The 12,127-nt window shown below is 40.5% G+C and overlaps 1 protein-coding gene across 1 annotated transcript in view; it reads left to right on the forward strand.

The window, feature by feature from the left end:
* Positions 1-12,127, forward strand: part of banp (BTG3 associated nuclear protein) — an 87,651-nt gene that overhangs the window by 4,835 nt on the left and 70,689 nt on the right. The window contains exons 4-5 of the mRNA XM_063001551.1: positions 6,466-6,705; positions 11,590-11,745. Coding sequence (XP_062857621.1) covers positions 6,466-6,705; positions 11,590-11,745 — 396 coding nt within the window. The remainder of the gene's footprint in view (positions 1-6,465; positions 6,706-11,589; positions 11,746-12,127) is intronic.

A 12,127-nucleotide genomic window follows, 5' to 3' on the forward strand; every position in this document is an offset into this window, starting at 1 on the left:
GTAACTCTCCCCTGAACCGTGTACGTTGACTTTAACTGAGGCAAGTGCAGTACTTTAGATGTTCGTCTGGGTTCTTGGGTGACCTCCAGGGTATGTTGTGAAATTTTGGTAGACCGGTCACACTTGGGCAGGTTCAACACTGTTCCAAGTTTGATCTATTTGTGCATAATAGCTTTGCCGGAGTCCCAGAGCCTTAGCATTGGCTTTGTAACCATTTTCTGATTGATAGATTTTAATGACACATCTGTATGTGAAGTTCTTTATAATGTGGAATCATGTGCTGTTTCTTGAGACTTTTTAGCCCACTTCACATTGACCAGACAGGTTCCAGACAGGTTCTATTTAAGTGATGTTTAGATTCAATTCAGGTCTGACTGTAATGCCTGGTGTGGATAGTAGAAATGTAACCCAATTGTTAAATGAGCTTGGTTAACTTTAAAAAGTGTGTACTTGGTTTCTCCTTGTCTAATATTAAAAGTAATTTGGTGGTTTGAATCATATGTGTGACAAATATGTAAAATAGAAGACACTGGGAAGGGGGGCCAATCATTTTAAAAGCACTGTAAATTAAGACCCCCCGTCAAGATAGCCATCCAATAGCACCACTGGAATTCAAACCCAGATCTCAGCAGTGGTGGGTGACATAATAGATCGCTACATTGATAGACAAATCATAGTTTGGATGCACAGATTTGGTTTTGGCACTAATAAAATCAGATCTTTTAAATGTATCTTTAGGAGCACACCTAGTGGTACACAGACCTCAGAATGGAATAAGGGAAGGTAGGTGGTGCTGATTTAAGGCTAAATCGGCATGCCACTGTGACACACTTCTTCCTGAGTAAAATCTGAGTGACAGACTGTCAGAGTAGTAGCTGTTTTCTCTCCAGTGCCTTTACTTTCCCTCAGACATGTTCACATGAAAAATGATCGCATGCCGTCACTGCAGCCTTTTATACTGGCCTAGTGCCAAGTGCTTTAAACATCCAAACACAGCGAGTAGTTTGAAAAAGCAAGTGTATTCACCTGCTTACTGTCAGCAGCATGCATTCTGCTGCTTATAAACGCTAAACACACCGTATGTTTAAACCTCTACACACGAAGCCTAAACCTCTACACACTGACTATGTTTTAACATGTAGTCCTGCTGCACTGCAAGCCCTCACAGGTCCTGCATTATTGCACTTTGAATGATCTGATAGCAAGTTGAATGAGTGTATTCGGGGTCTGTTCCAGCTTTATACACAGTGTGTCTGGTTCTGGATCCACCATGTCCCTGATCACGCTGAAGCAGTTACCTTTTTGATACTATCCTCTCAATATTGGGATTTTAAAAATATAGACACATACCTAGTTTGTGTAAATAAATTGTACTATAGCTTTGAATTCAAGACTATTAATGAATCAGTGAATCACTGATTCACTATGGTTGCTCCTATTACGCATCGCCACAGTGGGTCATTCGATCGTACTTTTTAATTTGGCCTAGTTTTTGCATTGAATGGCCTTTTTGATGCAACCCTTCTATTTATCCAGGCCAGGGACCAGCACTAAGGGTGCACTCATACACTATATAGCCAAAAGTCTTTGGACACCTGACCATGAGCTCGAGGGGTTTCCCATTTAAAAAAACAAATAGTGTTAAAATAGAGCAACCTCTCTGTCATCTTTTCAGCTATGACAACAGCCACTCTTCTGAGAAGGCTTCCCACAAGACTTTCAAGTATGTCTATGGGAATTTGTGCCCGTTTGGTCAAAAGAGCATTTGTATGGCTGGGCACTGATGTTTATCAATAAAAGCCTCAATCGACATTTGAGTTCATTCCAGAGCTGTTCAGTAGGGCTGAGGTCAGGGCTCTGTGCAGGTAACTGGAGTTTCTTAAAACCGAGATTTTCTTCATGTCTTTATTAGCTTGCTTCGTGCACAGGGGTGCAGTCATGCTGAAAGAGGAAAGGTCCTTCCCTTAAATGTTGCTGTAAAGTTGGAATCACATAGTTTCTTTTGTATAATTGATTTATTACAGCTGTTTGCAATTGTTGTGGCTAAAACACATACATTTAAAATCAGAACGGGTGTCCTAATACTTTTGTCCATATAGTGTATGTGTTCATCCAAGAAAGACTTTCTCTTAATACTAGGATACACAGAGTAATTAAAAGGTGAATGCCTAGAAGATTTAGAAGAAGAAGATATACTTTATTTGTCATATATACATATACAGATGTACAGTACAATGAAATTCTTTCTTCGTATATCCCAGCTTGTTTGGAAGCTGGGGTCAGAGCGCAGGGTCAGCCATCTTACGGCACCCCTGGAGCAGACAGGGTTAAGGGCCTTGCTCAAGGACCCAACAGTGGCTGCATAGCAGAGCCTGGATTTGAACCGCCAATCTTCCGGTTGATAGCCCAAAGCTCTACCCACTAGGCTACCACTGTCCCAAAAGAAAGATTTGAAGAAAGATTTGAGAATGTATTGTCCAAAAATTATTTTTAAGAGACTTTTTATTCTCTTTGCAAAAAGTAGCTTCAGAAATAATGCAAGAACATAAAGCAGTTATAGGAAATACCTTGTTTCACATTTGACTAGTAATGAGTGTAAATCATAAGCATCAAATGAATAGGTGCCCAGGGGAGCAACAGTAAATTATGCAGGTGCACTACTGCTGTGATCTGGAGTTTAAATCAGCCAGTCATACATCTACATATAGTCAAGTCAAGTCAAATGTATTTATATAGTGCTTTTTACAATGGACATTGTCTCAAAGCAACTTTACAGAATCCAGGACCAACAGACCAAAAACCCCTGTTGAGCAAGCCGAGGGCGACTGTGGCAAGAAAAAACTCCCTTAAAACTACAGGAAGAAACCTTGAGAGGAACCAGACTCAGCAGGGACCCCCATCCTCCTTCGGTGGCCTGGAGGGTAATTTGTATAAATAGGATTTACACAATATCATACATACACAAAATTAAATTAAACTAAAAGTTATAACTACCAAAAATGTTGTAAACAGTTGGAGTTATTATTCAGTACGGTCGGTGATAAAGTCCGTAGTGAGTTCTTGACATTTTTGGTGCAAACATGCCAGCTGAGATATCCACTGAATGTCGCTCTGTCTGGGTTGTGTTACTACATTGCACCCAGTGATTCTGTGAAACTGGACCCACCACAACCTTGACCAGCTTGCAGTGGTCAAAAACCTGGAAATGATATAAATGAAAATACATTAAATCATAGTGAATGAGATTGTAAAGTACCTTTTGGCGTCTTCTGACTGGTCAGTGTTCGAACGTTGATGGGCTTGGGCAAAAGGCTGGTTTTAATTGAAAAGCTGCTTTGTGGGGTTTCCCAGCCATTCCTGTGCACATATCCTATCATTTAAAGCTGTGAATTTTCATACCAGTCACTGCAGGGCACCATGTTTTTTTAAATATATTCTACGTATTTGGCTGTGTCATTTTTAATCTTATCTTTTGACTCCCATTATAAGCCAGACCGGTTTTTTTCCATTAAGCGCCTTCGGTTAACTTGGACCGAAACAGATTTCTAAGGATTAAACCTATCATCCCACTATCCTCGTCCTGTCAACAGCATTTTATTCTGAGATTTTCTTCTCAGTTAGATGTCTCTGTACTTTCCCTGATGTCAAACAAAAGTGCGCTCTGATATTAACGCTGTGTTTTGGCAAGTGTTTTAAAAAGGCCATGGTTTTAAATTTTATCTGGCTGGCTTTTTACTTTTGCTTTGATAACTGGTTCCAATTCAGTATATAAACAATGTATTGTGTTCAGCACATGGGGCTTTAAGAGTCTGAAATTTGATGAAGGTTGATTGAAGTATTGCTCTTAAGTGCCTTAAATCTGTTCCAGGTCACTTAGTATAATCTACCGAAAATGATGTTGACATTTAATACCACGTCTGCCAGTTTTCTTGATGTGGATTACGTCTACACAGTCTTGGACTTAATTTAAAAATCACCAGTGAATCATATTTAAAAGTCCCTTTTAGTCTAGAATCACCAGTGAATCACCAGTGAATCATCTTTAAAAGTCCCTTTTAATCTGGAATTAAAAATTAGGAATAATCTAGGTGCACATGATGGATCTGAATGATCTAATTTGTGCTTCTGATCTTGGGTGAGTCCAGTTAGCTCTTTCAGTAGTATGATAATTGCCTCTGCTGGTTGGAAAAGTGCTTTGTTTGGTCAGTTGGTGTTGCGGATGGGTCAGATAAGTGGATAGAGATGGCTGAATAGGTGCACGGACAATTTATTTGGAAACTGCATGGTCAAATAGGCACAGGTGCAGAGTTAAAGCAGTTGCAGAATGTAAAATAGTACTGAGCAGTATGCCAGATTACCCTGCCAATAGAAGTGTGACTGTGTTGACTTGTTTTTCTGTTGTATATGTAGTATAAGTTTGTAGCATCTGGTTTAAAGAGAGATGGTCCAGTATGTAGTTAACACTACTAAAGCTCACCTACATTTAACAGTTTTTTAATAAGGATTTTAACTGTTTTATTGCTTAGGGTTAAAGGAACTAGTATCTGTACTGTTTTGTTTAAATAATTTTTTTAAAGTATTTTGCCTCAGGTCTGTTGCTGCTTTCATCTTTTCATACCTGAAGCTGCAACTGCATCGACTCATTTGTGCTGCTTGTTCACTTTCTTCTGATTTTATGGCCAGTTTAAAACCACCTACTGGTATGAAAAACCTTGGTTTTTCAGTTATTTTCAGATGGTATTTCAAAGCACAATTTTTAAATATCAGTTCTTGACACTAGGGGGCAGGTTTGTATCAGTTTCGAAGACTTAGTAGTGAAGCAAATCACTGTTTCAAGCTTGCAAGTATTTTCACTGACGATTTGCATCCACAGTCTCTACACATTCTTTAGATCCAGAGACATTTGTTTTCTCTGTACGGTGGGTGAGTTTGCACATTCTGGGCTCAACAGGCCTTCACGTTCTACTGCTTCTGCGACTCTTTTTAAAAATTTTATTTTTATAAAGATTCAAAGTAAATAAACAATGACTGAATTTGTGTTAAAATGATCCCACCTTACATAAACGTTCTTACCATCTAATGTAGACTCATTAAGCCACATTTATTACAAAAGTTTATAAATTACAAAATACAATACCAAAAATCTGAATATCTAAAAAATTAGATATTCAGTGATGAATGTCCATGTTATGGGTAACATGGTCCTAAAGACCTGGGTTCGAACCTGGCCTCTGGTCATGATGAGTAGGAATTTTGGTAAGATCTCTTCGTTGGTATTTTACTTTTGGCAGTAGATTGACATTAAATTTCTTCTTGGTGTGAGTAAATGAGTATCTGTCGCATACACTGGGCTGGCACCCTGTCTAAGTCATGTTCAGAAAGACAGCAATCCTGGTCAGCAGGAAATGAGTACTGAAGATGAAAAGATGATGAATGGCCTCTGAGTACCCTTTTATCACCCACTTACATTGTTAAAGGGTATAACACATGGCTAAAGACATTTTAGAGGATGTCTGTTTACTAAAGTCGGTCAGATTTGGTTGCCTTGCGCAGGGTGTGTTTCTGCCCTGTGTTTTCAGGTTGTGGGTCCATTGTGACCCTGATCAGGTTAAAGTAACATACAGCCGTGGGAAACAAGTATTATTTAATTTTCAAGTCATACTTGGGCGGCACGGTGGCTCGGTGGATAGCACTGTTGCCTCACAGCATGAAGGCCCTGGGTTCCATTCCCAGGTGGAGCAGTCCGGGTCCTTACTGTGTGGAGTTTGCTTGTTCTCCCTGTGCCTGCGTGGGTTTTCTCCAGGAGCTCCAGTTTCCTCCTACAGTCCAAAGATGAGCAAGTGGGGTGAATTGGAGATACAATGCAAATATTTTAATTCATTTCACATTCTTTTTTACTACCATTTTATACTGGTCATTGTCCATGTGGGTCCAGAATTTACCCTGGACAATCCTTTGCAGGGTCTGAGCCATTGATGTGGATGCAACAAATCATTTAGAAGCTTTGAGGAAAAGATGCTGAAGAGTATGAATAATTCCTTTCGTCTGCTCTCGTTAAGGGTCACCAAAGCATATCATTCATCTCTATATTTGATTTGGCAACACCTAACCCTAACCCTAACCCTAACCCTTTGCTCTTTAAGAGAATAACACAAATCTTAGAGTCTGGAAAACATATGATCTAGTTCATCCAGGTGCTGTTGATACAGAATCAGGTTCTGCCACACAGTGAATAAGCATATTGGACACATGACCTCACTCTTTCCCTGATACACAGGTGTTTATGATACAAATTTACATACCGAAGCATGACTTACATTTTATGATGCAATGAGACTTGCCAGTCAGGTGAACCTAAGGTGGTTGATGGCCTGGTTTATACGAAAGATGGTCTTAATGTAAAGACAAGTGGTTTAATAGAAAAACAGTATTTATTTACCTTTTGCTTTGCTTATGTCTGTGCAGATGACTACCCTGCAGGAACGTGGCTCGGGGATGAAAATAACGCAGAGATGCGTGTGCGCTGCCCCGTGTCACCAGCGGACATGCTGCACATCAGCAGCAACTGCCGCACACCAGAGAAGATGGCTCTTACGTTGCTGGACTACCTGTTTCACCGTGAGGTGCAGGCTGTCTCCAACCTGTCTGGCCAGGGCAAGCATGGCAAGAAGCAGCTGGACCCGCTCATGATCTACGGCATCCGCTGTGAGTGCCTCACCCACTTTTACACACAGTGCTGTGGGTGTTTACTCTCCATGCGATAAGAAATCTCTAGAGAGCCATTGCTTTAAAGTACAGCCAGTTTAAACTCACCGAAAACAGACAGTTTACAGCTGTTAATACGGGCAAACATTTATCAGTGAAATAACACCCAACATGCAAAATCTTTGTTGGAGTGTGTTTTTAAATAAGAAAATATAAAAACCACAGGATACAATTTAAAATAGTTTATCTATATGAATGCGACTGATGGCTCTAAATCAAATGCAATTTTTACAGTAATTTATTAATGCCCTGTATATATGTGATATTTGGACATGCAGCAGCTACCAGCTAGGTGTGTTAATGCCACACATTATCAGGGTACTGTGGTTTCACTGTCTGTGAGGAGTTTTTCCCATGTAACAATAAGCATTGGGTAAGTTCTTTATGATATATATCTTCAAAGTCTCAAGTTTGGACTGTGGCCTGGTCAGGTGTTTGCAAGACACAACAGGCTATGTCTCAGGGTATATAGTCCGGATAGTGAATCACCTAGTTACTCCTGTTCCAGCAGCTCTTTATGTCTGGTCAAGGAACCAGCACAATGAAGGTAAAATAACGAAGAGACTTTCATGGTTCTTTAAACATGCAAAAGCTCTCTTTTATAAGCCACTGCAAGTTTTGGTAAAGAAGCAGCCTGTAGCTTCACACACACCATAGGAGTCATGTGCCATCCTGCAGCTCTCCTTGGTCAGCAAGGATGCCATGTAACCCCATGATTCTACTTTATCCACCTATAATAATAAGCCAAACAGAACGCCTTTATTAGTCAAATATACATATACACGTGTACGGTACAACAGGTCAGAGCGCAGGGTCAGCCATTGCACGGCCCCCCTGGGGCCGAAAGGGTTAAGGGGCCTTGCTCTAGGAACCAACAGTGGCTGCATGGCAGAGCTGGGTTTCGAACTCTCAACCATTCAATGGATAGCCCAAAGCTCTACCCACTAGGCTACCTCTGTCCCTATGTTTTCATGTTTTCATCACCAGTGGTGTCTATTAAGTTTATTTGTCCTGCTGGGGTGGCTTTTCAGTAAGGTACAAAAGCCAGCTACTGCAGAGATCCAGGGTTTAAATCAACCAGTCGGTGCATGCACAGTCTTGATTTGCTAGTGTCTAGGGTGCTGGGATGGCTGAAACAGCCTAGCCATTGGGAGATGCACCTGTTGATGCACTGTCAATGCAAGTCCCAAATCTGGATAAATAGAATACAATAAAATGCCTTTATTTGTCATATACTGTATACATATACACAGTACAGTTAAATTTTTTTTTTTTTGCATTTCCAAGCTTGTTTTGGAAGCTGGGGTCAGAGCGCAGTGTCAGCCATTGTACGGCGCCCCTGGAGCCATAGGGGCTAAGGGCCTTGCTCAAGGACCCAACAGTGGCATCATGGCAGAGCCAGGATTTGAACTCTCAACCTTTCAACTGATGGCTCAAGGCTCTACCCACTAGGCTACCATTGTCCTATACATAAATAGGAGGGTTTTGCTGGGAAGGGCATTAGGCGTAAAGTCTTATACCAGATCTACTGTGGCGATCCATTATAAACTTAGTCAACATTTAATGGAATTTCTTTACCCCAATGATTAGTACGACCCACCTTACATTGACTGAGTTTGTTTGGGATTTTATTTCTTGCTCTGTGGAACACTGATGTCCTGTTTAGGCTGTATTTTTGGTTTGCACTTTAATAAGACCACCAAAGAAGATTATTCTGTTGCCCTACTTAAAAATGTACTTGTAGTTGCAACTTGTAAAAAGACGGTCATTTGAGTGATCTGGCTGTGTTTGCACAAACAACAACAGAGACAGTTTAGTGAAATCCTGCAATGCCTTTAATTTGATTTAAGATATTGTAAATTCTGATTAAATGAACACTTGGATACTCTTAACTGCCAAATCAGATAAAGATTGACATTATTAATGTGCTTATAAATACACTGAGAGTTATTGCAGGAATCAGCTTTTAAAGAAGTTATTTGTTATTATAATCTGGTGTGTTTTGGCATGTCTGCATTTAACATACTGCTTTTTTGTAACAGAAATGACAAAGTAGGGCCCCATGTTCCAGTTTTAACATGTGAGGTGATCCAGTTTATGAACCCAGAAATAATGGTGATATCAAAAGCTTACTTCTCCCCCCTCCCCCGGGCAGGTTAAAACAACTTGAAGTCAATCTTCATTACTATTTGCTTCACTGATATGTAACAGACTAGATTTCAGAGAAAATCCTGAGTGGCATGCGCATAGATCATGTATCGTGGCATGACCAGTGCATAAACGGTTCTGAATAGACTGTGGTAATTGATGAGAGAACTGCTTGAAGCTCTGACCCTTCAGGCTTAACAATAGAGAGTAAAGCTGTTTAAAATACATAAAGGTAGTGTGCTTCGGACATCTTTCATCATTAAGCAGTTAAAGGTCATGATGGTTTTGGCATGAGAGAGAGAGTCTTTCCAGAGGTGTGTTTACTGAGGAGTATGAATCGTCCGATTTTATTCTTTTATTCTCTTAAGCTTCCAAGAGTCATATTAGATTATCACAGAATAGAAATAGAATAGAAACTTTATCAGTTGCACATCTACAATACACTCAGCCATATACGTTCTCTTTTATCAGTGCTTGGTGTCACTCACACTGCCATGGAACTTTGTAACGGGGTCTGTCTTTAGCTTTGAAGTCCCAACATGTTTTCCCAACGTTTATTTATTTATTTATTTATTAGGATTTTAACATCATGTTTTACACACTTTGGTTACATTTATGACAGAAACGGTGGTTACTCATTACACAAGATTCATCAGTTCACAAGTTTAATGTCAAACAGTCATGGACAATTTAGTATCTCCAATTCACCTCACTGAAGCTCCTGAAGGAAACCCACCCAGACACTGGGAGAACATTTAAACTCCACACAGAAAGGACCAGGATCGCACTACCAGGGGATCGAACCCAGGACCTTCTTGCTGTGAGGCAACAGTGCTACCCACTGAGCCACCGTTCCACCCTGATTTCCCAATATGATTCTACATTTGTTGTTTAAGTGTTGAGCTCTGAGCAAACTATAGCACTTGCATGTGATTTGACTTCTTGTGATCATAGGTTAATACACACCTTGCAATCAATCTTCAACGAGGGATCACACACCATGGTATACATACTGTACATGAGTGTCTCATCAGAAACGATGTTGTCTTGTGTAAATAGACATAAGAACTGTGTAGATCATGGCTAAAATGTTTTTTCCTGGTAGAACTGGGCCCGCCATGAGCCTGACCATGAGGATAAAGCGATTGATGAAAATAAACTGTAAAATGGGATGAATTATTGCAAGGTGACTGTTATACTGTAGCGTGAAACAGTTGGGTACATTATTCAAAAGTAATGGTGCTGAAGCAAATATGAAGCAGAGGAGAGGTGATACTGCAGCCAGTAACTGAAGAACCATGTATTGAGTAAATATTATGGTACTATGGACACAGCAGTGCCTCCGCTCTGCTCCTTATCTGCTTTGGTGTGATATAGTGAGGTTTGGAAGTAATATCTAAATGTATTGGGACAGTTAAATTTTTTTGAATCCATGAGTTTAAACCACAACAGTTGCTTGCAGTTAAAGCTTGCAGATAAATCAGTTACATAATGGAAATTATGTGCTTCCAACTTCGCAGAAACAGTTTAGGGAAGGCCTTTTTCTATTCCTGCATGAATGTGCTGCTGTGCACAAAGCAAGGTCTATAATGACATAAGTAAAAGCTTGATTTAAAGAAACTCCATTGGCCTGCACTGCACAGAACCCTGTCCTCAGCCCCACTGAACAGCTAGGATAAGAACTAGAACATCATTGGGGCTTTCTTGACCAACATCAGTGCTCAGCCAAACAAACACTCTTTTGAATGACTGGCCACAAATTCTCACAGACATAGTTTAAAGTCTTGTTAAAGGCCTTATCAGAAGAGCTGTTTTATAGCTAAAGAATCACGTAAACGTCACTCTATTTTAATTCCATTTATTTTTGAAATGGGATGTCCAACACATTATGGCAGGGGTGGGCAAACTTTTCAGCTCAAGGGCCACACTGGGTTTTAAAAATTGACAAACGGGCCGGGTGGGTGCTGGGGGTGGGGGTTTGGAACTAATTTATTTTTGTGATAAAAGGATGACTTTTTGAATGTAAATGAAACGCCAAACTCATCCCATTATGTGCACGATTACACATGCGTGAATGTGATTTTTTTAAATGTATTTTTTATTATCTTTATCTGTGTTTCTACTTTGTGCATCGCCATCTAAACAGAACCAATTCAGCGTTTAAAGCCGCACTTTCGACATAAGTTAATGGTTTATGTGTGACCTTTTAAACCAGCCAAGTGGTTAGATCACGCTGGCGTGATAAGCAACTCCAGAGGGGTAGTAGTGCTCAGTGCGATGGCAAATGTGACGAATGAATATCTTGTGTGTAGACCAGATAGACTCTGCTTTATCAAAAATTGGTAGTGTTTGGCGTGCGCCATCTAGTGGAATCAATTGAAACGCAGGGTATTGCAAGAAAAAGGTGAAATTAATGAAAGTTTTAGGACAATTTTGTAAATACTCAGTGGGCCGGATTAAACAGCCTAACGGGCCGTATGTGGCCCGCGGGCCATAGTTTGCCCACCACTGCATTATGGTCTTGAGAGCACGCGTATGATGACGCAAAATGCGTCTATGTAGAGAGCTCACTAGGTTTTCAAACACACCCTGCATGAATGATCACTGATCACTTCAAAAAATGAAAAATATCAGAGCCTTCATATAACCTTACTGTAAGTTTGTGCTTGTGTGTAGGTCATCTGTTCCACAAGTTCAGCATCACAGAGTCGGACTGGTACAGAATCAAGCAAAGCATCGATTCCAAGTGTCGCACGGCATGGAGGCGGAAGCAGCGTGGACAGAGCCTGGCTGTCAAGAGCTTTTCCCGCAGAGCACCCGTAGGCCGCACAGGTAACTCTACCGTGACCCTGATTTTTAACAACATATGGTTGTAATCGGCACATAACGCCTCCTGTTTCATTGCTTCCTCTTTGAGATCTGTGGGCTACCACTTCTGATTTGCTTCCGCACGTTCAATATCTGTATAAGCCCACCAGAGCAGCCTATAAACACACATACATTTTAGTGCTGTGACATAAACACACCCTGCAAAGGTCTTTCTCAAAAGCAGTGCTCTCTGCCCTTCAAACTGTTAAATTGTAAGGATCAGGGGAGCAGTGAGGGTTAAGTACTTGCCTTCAAAAGGCACCTGGTGTGCTGAAATAAAGATTGATGTAGTTAAGGATAAAATAGGTTGACAGCTCAGGTTTTTTTTTTAACAGATCTTGACCTT

The sequence above is a fragment of the Trichomycterus rosablanca genome, chromosome 1 (genome assembly GCF_030014385.1).
Source record: "Trichomycterus rosablanca isolate fTriRos1 chromosome 1, fTriRos1.hap1, whole genome shotgun sequence".
NCBI lineage: Eukaryota > Metazoa > Chordata > Actinopteri > Siluriformes > Trichomycteridae > Trichomycterus > Trichomycterus rosablanca.